Source organism: Zonotrichia leucophrys, chromosome 5, assembly GCF_028769735.1.
Source record: "Zonotrichia leucophrys gambelii isolate GWCS_2022_RI chromosome 5, RI_Zleu_2.0, whole genome shotgun sequence".
Classification (NCBI taxonomy): domain Eukaryota; kingdom Metazoa; phylum Chordata; class Aves; order Passeriformes; family Passerellidae; genus Zonotrichia; species Zonotrichia leucophrys.
The window spans coordinates 59,694,005-59,709,244 of NC_088175.1; the positions used below are offsets into that span (position 1 = coordinate 59,694,005).

At 44.6% G+C, this 15,240-nt stretch overlaps 1 protein-coding gene across 1 annotated transcript; it reads left to right on the forward strand.

The window, feature by feature from the left end:
- Positions 1 to 4,933: 4,933 nt before the first annotated feature.
- Positions 4,934 to 12,962, forward strand: TMX1 (thioredoxin related transmembrane protein 1). The gene is made up of 8 exons (XM_064715962.1): positions 4,934 to 5,158; positions 5,251 to 5,366; positions 6,373 to 6,418; positions 6,959 to 7,087; positions 10,797 to 10,842; positions 10,922 to 11,023; positions 11,279 to 11,351; positions 11,734 to 12,962. Exons 1-8 carry the CDS (start codon positions 4,998 to 5,000, stop codon positions 11,910 to 11,912), a joined length of 852 nt encoding a protein of 283 aa, XP_064572032.1. The 5' UTR covers positions 4,934 to 4,997; the 3' UTR covers positions 11,913 to 12,962.
- The last annotated feature ends 2,278 nt before the right edge of the window (positions 12,963 to 15,240 follow it).

Sequence of the window (15,240 nt, forward strand, 5' to 3'; positions counted from 1 at the left end):
GAAAACTTCAGCTCCTCCTTTTGTTTACAATACCTGAAGTTAGTTTACTGAAACCAAGATCAGTGTTCCCACCATGATATGAAAAGTTCTCAAAACCTTCATATCTATTCCCAGACCGGCCGTCTGTTCCCAGTAGCAGCCAAGGACAGAACGGTCTGAGAATCTTGTTGTTTATATAAAAGGTGGCTGAGAACCTTAATTATTTACAAGGTCAAGCCTGGGAAAGGCTGCTTTACAGCAGACTTCTATATTTCCCTCAGCTGAATACCTTCATGGCCTCTTTCTTTAAGCCATGCTTAAACCAGGCTCTCCACAAATGAGGGATGAATCCTCAGGGGAGCAGAACCTCTTTGACACAAAAAAAGAGATAAAATCTACTTTGGAGCAGAGCACAGAAGAGTTAAAGCTAATGAACAAGACAATATTAATTGTCTGAAACACAATCTGCTTGACTTGTGGTTTACAAAGATCTCTCCCTACTTCAGTTCCCATGGTAACTCCTGTGCAGAGCCACACTTTTCCTCATCATCTCCTCGGAGTTTAAAGCAATTTTGTAATCCAATCAAATGGGAAGGAGAGAATTTGTTTGGGCATTGAGGAAACTGCTGCACACAGCAACGGGGAGAGGCCACACTCACAATTACGACCCCAGAGAGACTCTTAATTACTGAATAATCAGCAGTTACTGGGGTTTCTTAGCTCAGAGAGGACTGTGAGAATAATTCTGAGGTCTTCCAAAGTAGGAAACAGCAAAGTGATTGCTCTGCTCCCAAAACCTTGAATTCTTGAACACCCTGTGAAGCTTGGCTGGGGCAGCTCAGGTGCTGTGGAGCAGGAGGAATGGGCTTGTTGGATGGGAATGTGATTTCCAGAGGGGTTTTTTCCAAGCAGGAAGAGAGGATTCTGTTAATCCTTTCCACATTCACCAAGCCCAATGTGGCTCCTGAGAAGTCACTGGCACCTCTGGGAGTTTCAGTCCAGGATGAATTCTTTCCTGTGAAATACAGGATTTTTCTGTAGGAAAAAAAAATTAATATATGGAATTCCTGTAATGAAATCCTGAGCCACAGAGCGATAATTACGTCTTGACCTTTATTTTTTTTTAATGCTAAATTAAAAAATTTGAATTTGAATTTATCTGAAAAAAAATTGAAATTTAAAATTCAGATAAATTCAGATAAATTCACAAAAAAATTTGAATTTATCTGAATTTATGAGGCAGACATCACCAAGGAAAGCTGATTTCTTGATGACACAGGCCTCTCTCATTTCATCATCCTTAAAAATAGAGAGAAAAAAACCCATAAAATAAGGAAAAATAGAACTGCTTCAATTTGTTCTGATTTAAAATATAAATGAATTAACATTCTGCAAAAAAGGAACCTGGTGAGTCAATTTGTGTGCAATTTTTTTAAGTGGTTTTGAGCACTTAGAGAATGGAGTTTGTAGGATTTGTTCATCTCTGTGGCTTTAGCTTTGGGGACAACATTTGAGGTTCAAGTATTTTTATTTTTATTTTCAGCTCAAAAGAAAGCAAAGCCCAAAGGGAGCTGAGTCTTTCCATTCCCATTCCTACCTGAAGCATCTGAATTTATGAGGCAGACATCACCAAGGAAAGCTGATTTCTTGATGACACAGGCCTCTCTCATTTCATCATCCTTAAAAAATAGAGAGGAAAAAAAAAGATAAAATAAGGAAAAATAGAACTGCTTCAATTTGTTCTGATTTAAAATATAAATGAATTAACATTCTGCAAAAAAGGAACCCGGTGAGTCAATTTGTGTGCCATTTTTTTAAGTGGTTTTGAGCACTTAGAGAATGGAGTTTGTAGGATTTGTTCATCTCTGTGGCTTTAGCTTTGGGGACAACATTGAGGCATTTGAGTGTTTGAGTATTTTTTATTTTTATTTTCAGCCCAAAGGGAGCTGAGTCCTTCCATTCCCATTCCTACCTGCAGCATCTGATTTTATGAGGCACAGACATCACCAAGAAAAGATGATTTCTTGATGACACAGGCCTCTGTCATTTCATCATCCTTCATCCTGTATCAAACCCCAGGAGCTCTGTGGACAGGAGAATATATCCCAAAATATCCCAGAATGTTTTGGGTTGGAAACACTCAAAATCCACCTTGTCCTGGGTAGGGACACCAGGTTAAGTTTTTCATGATTTTCCCTCTGTCAAACAATTATCTGGGCTTGTGTCTCTTCCTGTGCACCACTAGTGCTCACTCTAAATGGACAATTATTTTCATGAAAGTGAAAGACTTTTAAATTTTGGTTTGGTGGTGGTGCTTTTGTAACCCCAGCCTTGATCAATTTGTGGTTGTGTGTTGGTGGGAAGTTTTAAACTGACCAGAAAATCCCCTTTACCTTAGGAAAAAAATATAAACAATGAATTCTTAGATAAAGAAAAAGCCTTGAAAGGTGATGAGGTATCCCCAGCAGAAAATCCAGGTAATTCCGAACCAAAAAGAATTTTCTTCTTTCACTCTTTCCCTTTAGAAGCAGCCTCAACTGTGCCTCTGTGTGGCAGCACTGAAAAAGAACATGGAAAATAATAAAATAATGAAAGATGTGTTTCTTTCTTGAGGTCACTTGGCAATTACCTCTCTTTATCCTGCCATGAACCTTGAAAGATGAGGCAAATATTTCTCCTGTCAGCTTGGGAGGGCTGAGGGGAGCAGGCTGCAGGGAGATGCCTCCAAGATAAGGCTGAGGCTTTCTTGTTCTCAAAACTTCACAAAGAAACAAGGCAATGTCAATGTCATATTAATAACTGAGATAAAAGTAATTCAGAGCAGTCATTACACTTAAAATAATTCCTGGAACCAGGCAGGGGAGGTATGAAGCCATAATTTTCAGGGTTTTTCAAGCTGTTCCCATAGGGAGCTCGGTGTGCCTTTGAAGAAATCTTTTTATTCACAGTGGTAAAGTTATTTACACATGGTTACACAACACGTATCTCAAATTATCAGGGATAATCACAGAATTCACAGAAGTGTTCAGGTTGGAAAGGACCTTCAGGATCATTGAGTCCAATTGTTACGCAGAGCCAGCACTTTGCATTTCACCTGATTGCTGATGCAGAATGGAATATTCATGGATTATCAATAACAAATTTCAAAAATTCAATTATGCCTAAAACAGCAGTCAGCAGAGTGCTGCAAGCAGTGATTTATTCCCGAGTGCTGAATCAATGAATAACAAGTCCTTGATAATGCCTGTTCTCCTACAGACAGGAACATACACGTTGTACTATAGAAAAGTTGCTCAAATAAGATAAAATTAAAAAAAAAAAAACAACCAACCAAATGCTGATTTATTCTTTTTTTTTTTTTTCCTGCACCTCTCAATGGCTGGCAAGGCTCTGAAATGTGAGATATGAAATTATGGCAAAAGGACAGGCAAAGAAATTATCTAGGCAGGAAAGAGAAGGTGACATTACCACAGGAGCTGGGGAAAAAATTGTGTTAAAAAAGTATGTGCATATGGAAAAAGAGGTTCCTTCCCTGGAAATGCTCCAGGTGGTGAGGGACAGGAGTGAGCTGATGTGGGATTTGTCTGTTTTTTAACATTGACCTTCTCCCTGAGAATTAAGCACTCAGGTGTGGTGGTTGTGAGGGTCCCCAGGACGAGGGCAGAGATGACAATTTGACTCCATGTGCTCAGAAGACTGATTTATTATTTTATGATATTATATTGAAGAATGCTATACTAAACTATACTGAAGAAAGGATGCATCAGAAGGCTTTCCAGGACTCCAATCCATTCCTCACAGCACCTGGCTCGAGCTGTGCCTGCCATGGCAGAGGGCGGGACAAACTGGGATTCCAATCCCTTCCAATCCCGACCATTCCAGGACTCCAATCCATTCCAATCCTAACCATTCCAGAACTGCAATCCCTTCCAATCCCTTCCAATCCCAACCCTTCCAGGACTCCAATCCATTCCAATCCTGACCATTCCAGGACTCCAATCCATTCCAATCCCCACCATTCCAGGACTCCAATCCATTCCAATCCCAACCCTTCCAGAATTCCAATCCATTCCAATCCCTTCCAATCCCAACCCTTCCAGGACTCCAATCCCTTCCAATCTCTTCCAATCCCAACCCTTCCAGAATTCCAATCCATTCCAATCCCTTCCAATCCCAACCATCCTAGGATTCCAATCAATTCCAATCCCTTCCAATCACCACCATTCCAGGATTGCAATCCCTTCCGATTCCAATCCCAATCATTTCAGGATTTCAATCCCTTCCAATCCCAACCATTCCAGGATTGCAATCCCTTCAGATTCCAATCCCTTCCACTCCTAACCATTCCAGGATTCCAATCCATTCCAATTCTAATCCCTTCCAATCCTGACCATTCCAGGACTGCAATTCCTTCCGACTCCAATCTCTTCCAGGATTGTAATCCCTTCCAATCCCAACCATTCCAGGATTCCAATGTGTTCCATTCCAGGATTGCAATACTTTCCAACTGCAATCCCTTCCAATTCTGACCACTCCAGGATTCCAATCCCTTCCAAATCAGGACCATTCCAGGATTTCAATCCATTCAAATCCCTTCCACTCCATGATTCCAATCCCTTCCAGTCCCAATCATTCTAGGACTGCAATCCTTTCCAATTCCAATCCCTCCCGATCCCGACCATTCCAGGACTCCAATCCATTCCAATCCCAACCATTGCAGGATTCCAGTCCCGATCATTCCAGGACTCCAATTAATTTCATTCCCGGTCATTCCAGGACTCCAATCCATTCCAATCCCTTCCAATCCCAACAACTCCAGGATTCCAATCCCTTCCGACTCCAATCCCCACCATTCCAGGACTGCAATCCCTTCCGATTCCAATCCCTCCCACTCCCCACCATTCCCGGACTCCCATCCCTCCATTCCCTCCCGGTTCCCGGTGCCGCCTCCCCGTTCCCCTCAGGGCGGGCCCGGCCGTGACGCGCCGGGGAAGGCGGAAGGGGGGGGGCGGCCCAAGATGGCGGCGCCGGGCCGGGCCGGGGCCGCGCTGAGGGCTCCACTCTGCGCTCTGCTCTGCCTGGCGCTGGCCGCCGCCGCCCGGGGCAGGCCGAGCCCCGTGAAGGTGCTGTCGGACGGCATGTGGCGGGAGCTGCTGCAGGACGAGTGGATGGTGGAGTTGTGAGTGGGGAGCGGGGTGCCGGGGCGGTGTGAGGGTCCGTGTGGGGTTTGTGGGGTCCGTGTGGGGTGACCGCGCTGTGCCGCTCCCGCAGCTACGCGCCCTGGTGCCCCGCCTGCGAGAGCCTGCAGCCCGAGTGGGAGAAGTTCGCCGAGTGGGGAGAGGACCTGGGCGTGAACGTGGCCAAAGTGGATGTGACCGAGCAGCCGGGTGAGAGGGGCTGGGCAGGGCTCCCGAACCCCGCCGGGATCTGGGCGGCTGAGGGGTTTGGGGGTGCTCATCTCCCATGTGTGCTTGTGGGAGGCGGGCAGAATTAACAGGGGTAATAAAAGTGTTTTACTCATCTCTAGCTGCGTGACTCAACGCCCTGATCTTGCTTAATGGGAACCAGAAAATGTTTTGCTTGGGAGGACCTTGAAGATCATCTCATTCCAACCCTACCGCACCTTCCACCAAACCAAACCCTGTCCAGCCTGGCCTGGGGCACTTCAGGGATCCAGGGACAGCTGCTCTGGGCACCCTGGGCCAGCTTTCACACAGGAACGAGACTGTCAGATAGTAGATCAAATAAATATAATTGAATGAACAGAATAAATAAAATGCATAGACTATAATGCGTAAAAAGAATGAGAGGTTTTCTCCAGAGCACGATTTCAAGGAGATTTTTGGCTGTACTTTTAAAGCAAAAAACAAAGTTTCAGCCTTGCTATTCCAGTCCCTCCTTTGGCTGGTAGAAGGAAGTGCAAACAATCTGCTCTCCCTGTCCTGAAACTTCCTGAAACTCTCGTGAACCTCTCGCGAACCTCTCCTGGAGCTCTCCTGTCCCTGTGGGATTTGTAAGCCTGCCCTTCCCCATGCTGATCTCTTTCTCCAGAGCAGCTTTACTTTTGAAGCTTGCCTCACGTGGGTTATTTTCCTCAGGGTTTCTGGAGGCTGCAGATCCTGTTTGCAAAGGAGAGCCTCTCCCTCTGAAGAGCTGCAGCCAAAAGAGCCCAATGGAGCTGTTATCCCTGGATATCTCATTTTCCCCATTTTGCTCTTTGTTCACGGATCGTTTTTTAAATGTGTGCTGCTTTGACATGCACAAAGTTGTGGTAGATTGCATGGAAAGGTTGATACCTAGGCCTGCTGTTGTATTTTGGGGTGTTTCAGCATTCCTTGCCTCTTTTTTTCCATAAAAATACTCAAAATACTCTCAAAACAACTTTTCTTACAGGATTAAGTGGACGATTTATCATCACAGCCCTCCCTACCATCTATCAGTAAGTATGCAGGGCTACAGGGGTTTTTGGGGTGACAGTGGGCATTTTTTTCTCTGTTTTGGGGGGCAAATAAATGAGATTTATTATGCTCTTTAAGAATAGGAGCTGCTTTTCACTGGCACATTCACCTTCTCACCCACTGTGACCTTGTGCTGCCAGATGATTTCTTTTCCTTTCCCTTCAGGCCTTATTTATTCTGCCTTTTCATGGGTGTTTCTGTTTTGCAATCCTTTCTCTGTAGGTTGATCTTCAGTGCAGGTGTGTGGCAAGGGCTTTAGGAAGATCATTATCTTTATTATTTTTTTTTTTTTATGGAATCACAGCCTAAAGCTAGCCAAGGTGTTCTGGAAATAACTTGGAGTTAGTCCAGGTGTTTGGAAAATATTTTTTAGAGGCAATATCAGCTAAAAAGAATTAACACTGAAAAAGTGAATGTGTAAAAAATAGACAAGGAGATGGGAGGGGGTTTGTTGGATGCTGCACTTGGTGCTTGGATCATATCAAATAAAGGATTTTGGTGGTGGTGGTGTTGTTTTACAGCTGCAAAGATGGAGAGTTCAGGAGATACCAGGGAGCCAGGAATAAAGCTGCCTTCATTAACTTCATCAATGATAAGGAGTGGAAATCCATTGAACCAGTGTCCTCCTGGTTCGGGCCTTCCTCTTTCCTGTAAGTTTTGGGTTGTTTTTTGTAGGAATTTATTATCAGATGTGCTGAGCTGTGTCCTGCTCCCTGCTCCCAGCTCTGTGTGGGCAGGAGCTGTGGGAATGTCTGGGTGGGTGTCCCAATTCTGCCTCAGCTGTGGCAGGGTGGTCACCATAGCAGGGTGACCTGAGCAGTGTCACCATAACAGAGGTGTCCTGAGCACTGTCATCATAGCAGTGACCTGAGCATTGTCACCATAGCAGTGACCTGAGCACTGTCACCATAGGGGTGACCTGAGCATTGTCACCATAGCAGGGTGACCTGAGCACTGTCACCATAGGGGTGACCTGAGCATTGTCACCATAGCAGGGTGACCTGAGCATTGTCACCATAGCAGGGTGACCTGAGCACTGTCACCATAGCAGGGTGACCTGAGCAGTGTCACCATAGCAGGGGTGACCTGAGCATTGTCACCATAGCAGGGTGACCTGAGCACTGTCACCATAGCAGTGACCTGAGCACTGTCACCATAGCAGGGTGACCTGAGCATTGTCACCATAGCAGGGGTGACCTGAACACTGTCACCATAGCAGTGACCTGAGCATTGTCACCATAGCTGAGGTGTCCTGAGCAGTGTCACCATAGCAGTGACCTGAGCACTGTCACCATAGCAGGGGTGACCTGAGCATTGTCACCATAGCAGTGACCTGAGCATTGTCACCATAGCAGGGTGACCTGAGCACTGTCACCAAAGCAGTGACCTGAGCAGTGTCACCAAAGCAGTGACCTGAGCACTGTCACCATAACAGAGGTGACCTGAGCATTGTCACCATAGCAGTGACCTGAGCAGTGTCACCATAACAGAGGTGACCTGAGCACTGTCACCATAGCAGTGACCTGAGCATTGTCACCATAGCAGGGGTGACCTGAGCACTGTCACCAAAGCAGTGACCTGAGCATTGTCACCATAGCAGGGTGACCTGAGCATTGTCACCATAGCAGTGACCTGAGCATTGTCACCATAGCAGGGTGACCTGAGCAGTGTCACCATAGCAGGGTGACCTGAGCAGTGTCACCATAGCAGTGACCTGAGCAGTGTCACCATAGCAGGGTGACCTGAGCAGTGTCACCATAGCAGGGTGACCTGAGCAGTGTCACCATAACAGAGGAGACCTGAGCAGTGTCACCATAGCAGGGTGACCTGAGCACTGTCACCATAACAGGGGTGACCTGAGCATTGTCACCAAAGCAGTGACCTGAGCATTGTCACCATAACAGGGGTGACCTGAGCACTGTCACCATAGCAGGGTGACCTGAGCATTGTCACCATAGCAGTGACCTGAGCAGTGTCACCATAGCAGTGACCTGAGCAGTGTCACCATAGCAGGGTGACCTGAGCACTGTCACCATAACAGAGGTGTATTGTCACCAAAGCAGTGACCTGAGCTCTGTCACCATAACAGAGGTGACCTGAGCAGTGTCACCATAGCAGGGGTGACCTGAGCATTGTCACCATAGCAGTGACCTGAGCAGTGTCACCATAGCAGGGTGACCTGAGCAGTGTCACCATAGCAGTGACCTGAGCATTGTCACCATAGCAGGGGTGACCTGAGCATTGTCACCATAGCAGGGTGACCTGAGCATTGTCACCATAGCAGTGACCTGAGCATTGTCACCATAACAGAGGTGACCTGAGCAGTGTCACCATAGCAGGGGTGACCTGAGCACTGTCACCATAGCAGGGTGACCTGAGCACTGTCACCATAACAGGGTGACCTGAGCAGTGTCACCATAGCAGAGGTGACCTGAGCACTGTCACCATAACAGGGTGACCTGAGCACTGTCACCATAGCAGTGACCTGAGCAGTGTCACCATAGCAGGGGTGACCTGAGCATTGTCACCATAGCAGGGTGACCTGAGCAGTGTCACCATAGCAGGGGTGACCTGAGCAGTGTCACCATAGCAGTGACCTGAGCAGTGTCACCATAACAGAGGTGTCCTGAGCAGTGTCACCATAGCAGGGGTGACCTGAGCATTGTCACCATAGCAGTGACCTGAGCACTGTCACCATAGCAGGGGTGACCTGAGCATTGTCACCATAGCAGGGTGACCTGAGCACTGTCACCATAGGGGTGACCTGAGCACTGTCACCATAGCAGTGACCTGAGCACTGTCACCATAGCAGGGTGACCTGAGCACTGTCACCATAGCAGTGACCTGAGCAGTGTCACCATAGCAGGGGTGACCTGAGCACTGTCACCATAGCAGGGTGACCTGAGCATTGTCACCATAGCAGTGACCTGAGCATTGTCACCATAGCAGGGTGACCTGAGCTCTGTCACCATAACAGAGGTGACCTGAGCAGTGTCACCATAACAGAGGAACCTGAGCAGTGTCACCATAGCAGGGTGACCTGAGCATTGTCACCATAGCAGTGACCTGAGCACTGTCACCATAGCAGGGTGACCTGAGCATTGTCACCATAGCAGGGTGACCTGAGCAGTGTCATCATAGCAGTGACCTGAGCATTGTCACCATAACAGAGGTGTATTGTCACCATAGCAGGGTGACCTGAGCACTGTCACCATAGCAGGGTGACCTGAGCATTGTCACCATAGCAGGGTGACCTGAGCATTGTCACCATAGCAGGGTGACCTGAGCACTGTCACCATAGCAGGGTGACCTGAGCATTGTCACCAAAGCAGTGACCTGAGCACTGTCACCATAGCAGTGACCTGAGCAGTGTCACCATAGCAGGGTGACCTGAGCAGTGTCACCATAGCAGTGACCTGAGCATTGTCACCATAACAGAGATGTCCCCAGCAAGGTTTCCTTTAAAGCTTGAAGAAGTTTCCTGAACTCTTGTAGGACCTTGCTGACCCTTGGTTTCTGTGGCACTGAGATGGTTTTGCCCAGCTAAATCCTGGGAAAATTCTTCCACTGTCTGGAGGAAATCCCAAGGAAATCCCAAAAAAGAGGGATTCTCCATCAGAAACTGACAGGAAGAAGGGGAATGGGTTCAAACTGTCAAAACAAATTTGGGTGTGATGTATGAAAGGAATTCCTGGCTGTCAGGGAGTTTCTCTTACAAACTCTTGTGTTTTTTAATGTGTGAAACTGGGTATTAACTCAGCATTAACAAGTTTTCTTATTATTATCTGTACTCAGACACCAAACTTAAGTGTCTGAGGCTCTCTCAGCTCTTAAAACCTGATTTTTTTTTAATAGCTATTTTTTTTTGTTTTAATAAAACCTATTGGTGCTTCTTTCTTAATAGCACTGGAGTTCCAGTTGGCTTCTCACAGAGCATTGATCCAGACAGAATAGAAAAGGGACTTGAAATTCACTTGGATTAACTTTAACTTGGATTCAGCAGATCCAAGTTAAAGAAATCTGGGAATTTACAGCTGTCCATGTACGACCTGAGGTTATTTCACACAAGATTGAGGCTGAAATTATGGCAGAGGGGCAGGCAAAGGAATTATCCAGGCAGGAAAGGGAAGGTGACATTCTTACAGGAGCTGGGGGAAAATTTGTGTTTTAAAGATTTTAAATTGTTCTCAGTGTTCTCTTTCTAAGATTTTAAGGTGTTCTCAGTGTTTTAAAGATTTTAAATTGTTCTCAGATTCTCTTTTTAACATTTTAAGGTGCTCTCACTGTTTTAAAGATTTTAAAGTGTTCTCTTTTTAAGATTTTAAGTGTTCTCAGTTCATTTTCTGTGCTTTGTTTCAGGATGAGCAGCATGTCAGCCTTGTTCAAGCTGTCCATGTGGATCAGGGTATTTGCTCACATCCCCACTTCATTTCCTCCTCAATTTGAAATCCAGCTCTTCCTGAAATGATTCTCTTTTATTCCAGCATGGCCATGGCTATTTAACAGAAAATCTTGGAATACCAGTCTGGGGCTCCTATGCTGTTTTTGGATTGGCAACTCTGTTCTTAGGGATGGTCCTGGGACTTGTAAGTGCTGCCCTTGGGGCTGGTGGTGACTTGGTGCCACTGGTGCTGCCTCCACCTCAGTTTTGGGGTGGGTTTTGGGGTACCCTGAGCTGGAACACAGGCATGGGGACAGGATGGAGCCCCCATAACCCAAGGGGAAGCTGGATGGGATCCAGCTGAGGGTAAATGCTTAGACTTGATCTGGAAATTTCCCATCCTAAACGATGGCAGTGTGCAGAAGGTTTGGGATTTCACCTTGGGTTTCTTTGGTTTCAGCTGATGGTGTTCCTGGCAGACTGCATCTGTCCCTCCAAAAAGCACAGAGCACCACAGCTCCAGCCTCAGCCAAGTAAGCCCACAGCAAACTTCTGATTCACTGAAGCTGTTTGGTAAATTTTATTTCTAGAAAATATTAAAGAAATCCTGGTGTCTGCAGGATGTGACACCCGGAGTGGAGTGTAGAACTTTGCATTTGGGATTGATGCCTCACCCTTAGGGTTTATAGTGGGTTGGGATTAAATAATTAGTAAATTTTAGTAAAGCTGGGGTATTTTTAAAACTGGTTTTAGGGATAAAAAAAATTTTGAGAGCATTTTCATACCTGCAAGACATGAAATTCCACATGGGCAGGGAGAGAAGATTGAGTGGAGCTCTCAGTGTCGCCCATGGTGTTAAAAAATGGATTTGACTTGGGAATGGCATTTATTGTGTGTTTTTCCTTTCTCCTTGAGGGAAACAAGGTCCAGAGTCAGCTCATGTGCTGAAGAGCAGGTATGAAGAGCAAGGAGGAGATGAGGGAGATGTCTCAGATGAGGAGACAGAGGGGAAGGAGGGGAGCAAGAGAGACTCATCCCCGAGCGGTGTCCGGCAGCGCCCCGCGCCCAGGGCTGCTCCTCTGCAGAAATCTTAGCTGCCCTTGCACCACCATTGGTGTCTGAGTCAGCCACTCAAAGGGAGAGCAATGACAAATCCTCCAGCTTGAACAGAACAAATGACTCCTGGCTTGGTAATGTTGCTGCATTTCATGAATTCGGAGGAAATAATAATAATAATAAAAAATAAAAAAAAAGCATCAGGTATCCCAAAGGAAAAGTTGCTGTTGCAAATGGCTGGAACTTCTCCTGCCTGTGTGCAGAGAAGTGCCAAGGAGTAATTGCTGTGGCTTCTGGGATGATTTGTTCCCTAGGGATTATTTGGAAGAGAATGGAAACCAGAGTCATTCCTGCATTAGGGAGCATTAGCAAGGAAAATGCACTCACCTGGTTGTTGCTTAAACCTCCCAAAAGGATTCCCTGCTCTTATACTGCTTGTCAGTATAAACCTCTCCAGCTGTGCCCTGAAGGAATGCTGAGGGAAAAAGTTCCTTTAGTTATGGAGCTAAAATTCCTTTAGTTGAGGCTTTTTATGTGACAAAACCTGCTTTTTGCTATGACAACGAGTGCTCCAAACCCCCCCAACCTTTTTCCTTACAAAATGCAACTTAGCACAAGCACTCCTGCAGTGGGATCCTCTGGCTGACCAGAAACCTGCTGCTTGCATCCATCCCTTCCAGAAAAAGCTGTAGAAAACTCTCTGAGCTTCTTGGCAAAGCAGATTTTCTCTAGGAACAAGGGACAGGCAGCACCTTGAGGTGTTGTCTGTCCCTGTGACCCCACGTGGCAATAGTTTACACACAGGTTTCCCTGTGCAAATCCTCTCCATTCCTCCTCCTGGATGCCAGCAGGGCTCTGCTTGTTTTTAATCCATCATTTCTTACTCAGATCTTGCTGCAAATCCATGCAGGCTGTAGTTTAAAATAACTCCTTTCTATTTCTTTTTTTGTTTTTCTCCTGTTTTCACAAAATCATTTTGGAACATTAAACCTGATTTTTTTCTTAAAAAAAAAATTTAGTTTACTTTTGTCTGTATGGTGTTTGTTTTCACTCTGTATAGAAATAAAAAGAATGCACATGCCCATTGGACCAGTGTTTTAGAGTTTTCCATATTCTTTTGATTCAATTCCAAAGTTTTTGCAAGGGAAGGATGAGCCTAATACTGAGCACATTTAGATTTTTTTTGACAAGCCTATATCTGATTTTTTTTTGTTTGTTTAGCTTTATGGGTTTTTAGCTTTTATTTGTAGTTATTTAGGGTTTTTAGTGTTTTTATTTGTAGTTATTTAGTTTTTTTAATTGTTCATCTGACTTCTTCCCCCTTTTTTTGTTTCTTTTCTCTACATTGGTGCTCTGGAATGACTTGACTTCAGTGCTGTGTGTTAGAAAGATAAACTGATATTTAAAAGGGGTTTTTTTTGACTAAAATCTGTCCTTTTTTAAAGCTAAAACCTCTCCTGGTGTTGGTATGAAAACCACTGTGTGCCAGAATTGCCCTTAAGGTGTTGGTTTTGTGGAGTTGCCTTAAATTCTCTAAAAGTTCCCATCTCTGAGCCTTTGTCACTCCTAAATAAAGCAATAAATAAATAAATAAATACTGAGGAGAAGGAGCAGCACTGCCTTGGATCAGTGGTGGTTTTGCAGTTTGGGAGGAGACAGAAATGTAGGAAAAAGAGTTGAGTTGTTTTAAAAGCTGAACTCTGCTCCCTCCACTTGGGATCTATTTAAATGTAGCTTTTCTAAGTGCAGAAGTTTTTAATTTTTCACTTACAACCAAACTTGGTGCAATATAGAGAGGACACCCTGCTAACTTTTCATTTTCAAGAACACCCAACCTTTCCTTTGTTGTGCTGGGCTTGTGGGCTCCTGCTTGAACAAGGATTTCCAGCAGGAATTTATTTTCTTTTCTCTGCTTTATGCACAGAACCAAACCCCAAACCTGCCTGGTGGGGGTGACTGTTCCCAGCTGTGCAGCTCCTGCTTGGATTATCCCTGCTCATCTCACCCTTCACATTTTTCACAATATTATGGTTTTGTCCTGTGAATATTTAAGTTCCTTGATTGATTTTTTTGTTGTTGTTGTTTTAAAAAAATCTCTATTCCAAAGATGTTTACTGAGGCTGAGTGGTGTAACCTGAGTGTAAGAGCCTGCCCTTTGTGTGTTTTGATGTTTCCTGAATATCAGTTTTGTAAAAACCAGACTGCCCTTTCCATATCACCTGGACCAGGCCTGTTTCATTCCAGAAAGAATTCATGACAATAATGTAACGATAATTTTGTTTTTTCAGAGAGTCTTCAAGTAAAAAATAACCACCAGCTGTGGATTCTTGTGTTTGTGTCTTTTTATTTTTTATTGCTCAGGTTTTTGCTGCTTAGTCATAAAACAGCTGCTTCCATGGATTAAAAAATTGTAACTCTGAAGCTATGAAAATGTTTTTTTGAAAAGTCAAGTGTGAATAACAATTCAAAGTAAAGCTGCACTGAGTGATTTTTAGTCAGGGCTGATTGGATACCTCACTTTGATGGATGGTTCCAATGGTTTGCCCTAATGCCAAAGGTTGGGTTGGAAATCAGGGATTTCAGTTGTGATCATGCTTGATGGGGAAGGAGAGATTTCAGGGTTTAGCACTGGTTTAGGTCAAACTGAAATATTTTTAGATATTAAAATGGTTGGGAATGGCCAGATAGGAGAGAAATGTCTGGGAATTGTTGGCTGTTGGTGTTTGCCCTAATGCCAAAGGTTGGGTTGGAAATCAGGGATTTCAGTTGTGATGATGATTGATGGGGAAGGAACCATTTCAGGGTTTAGCACTGGTTTAGGTCAAACTGAAATATTTTTAGATATTAAAATGGTTGGAATATTTATATTATATTTATTTGGAATATTTATAATATATTTAGATATTAAAATGGTTGGGAATGGCCAGATAGGAGAGAAATGTCTGGGAATTGTTGGCTGTTGGTGTTTGCCAGATTGCCCAAGGTTGGGTTGGAAATCAGGGGTTTCAGTTGTGATCATGCTTGATGGGGAAGGAGAGATTTCAGTGTTTAGCACTGGTTTAGGTCAAACTGAAATATTTTTAGATATTAAAATGGTTGGAATATTTATATTATATTTATTTGGAATATTTATAATATATTTAGATATTAAAATGGTTGGGAATGGCCTGATAGGAATGAAATGTCTGGGAATTGTTGGCTGTTGGTGTTTGCCCTAATGCCAAAGGTTGGGTTGGAAATCAGGGGTTTCAGTTGTGATCATGCTTGATGGGGAAGGAGCCATTTCAGGGTTTAGCACTAGTTTAGGTCAAACTGAAATATTTTTAGATATTAAAATGGTTGGGAATGGCCTGATAGGAATGAAAT

What these genes read in the sequence shown, in the direction of transcription:
- TMX1 (XM_064715962.1), top strand. Translation starts at nt 4,998, where the DNA reads ATGGCGGCGCCGGGCCGGGCCGGGGCCGCGCTGAGGGCTCCACTCTGC. An exon ending in GGATGTGACCGAGCAGCCGG is followed by an intron (nt 5,367 to 6,372) that starts GTGAGAGGGGCT and finishes CTTTTCTTACAG; the next exon opens with GATTAAGTGGACGATTTATC. An exon ending in TTCGGGCCTTCCTCTTTCCT is followed by an intron (nt 7,088 to 10,796) that starts GTAAGTTTTGGG and finishes GCTTTGTTTCAG; the next exon opens with GATGAGCAGCATGTCAGCCT.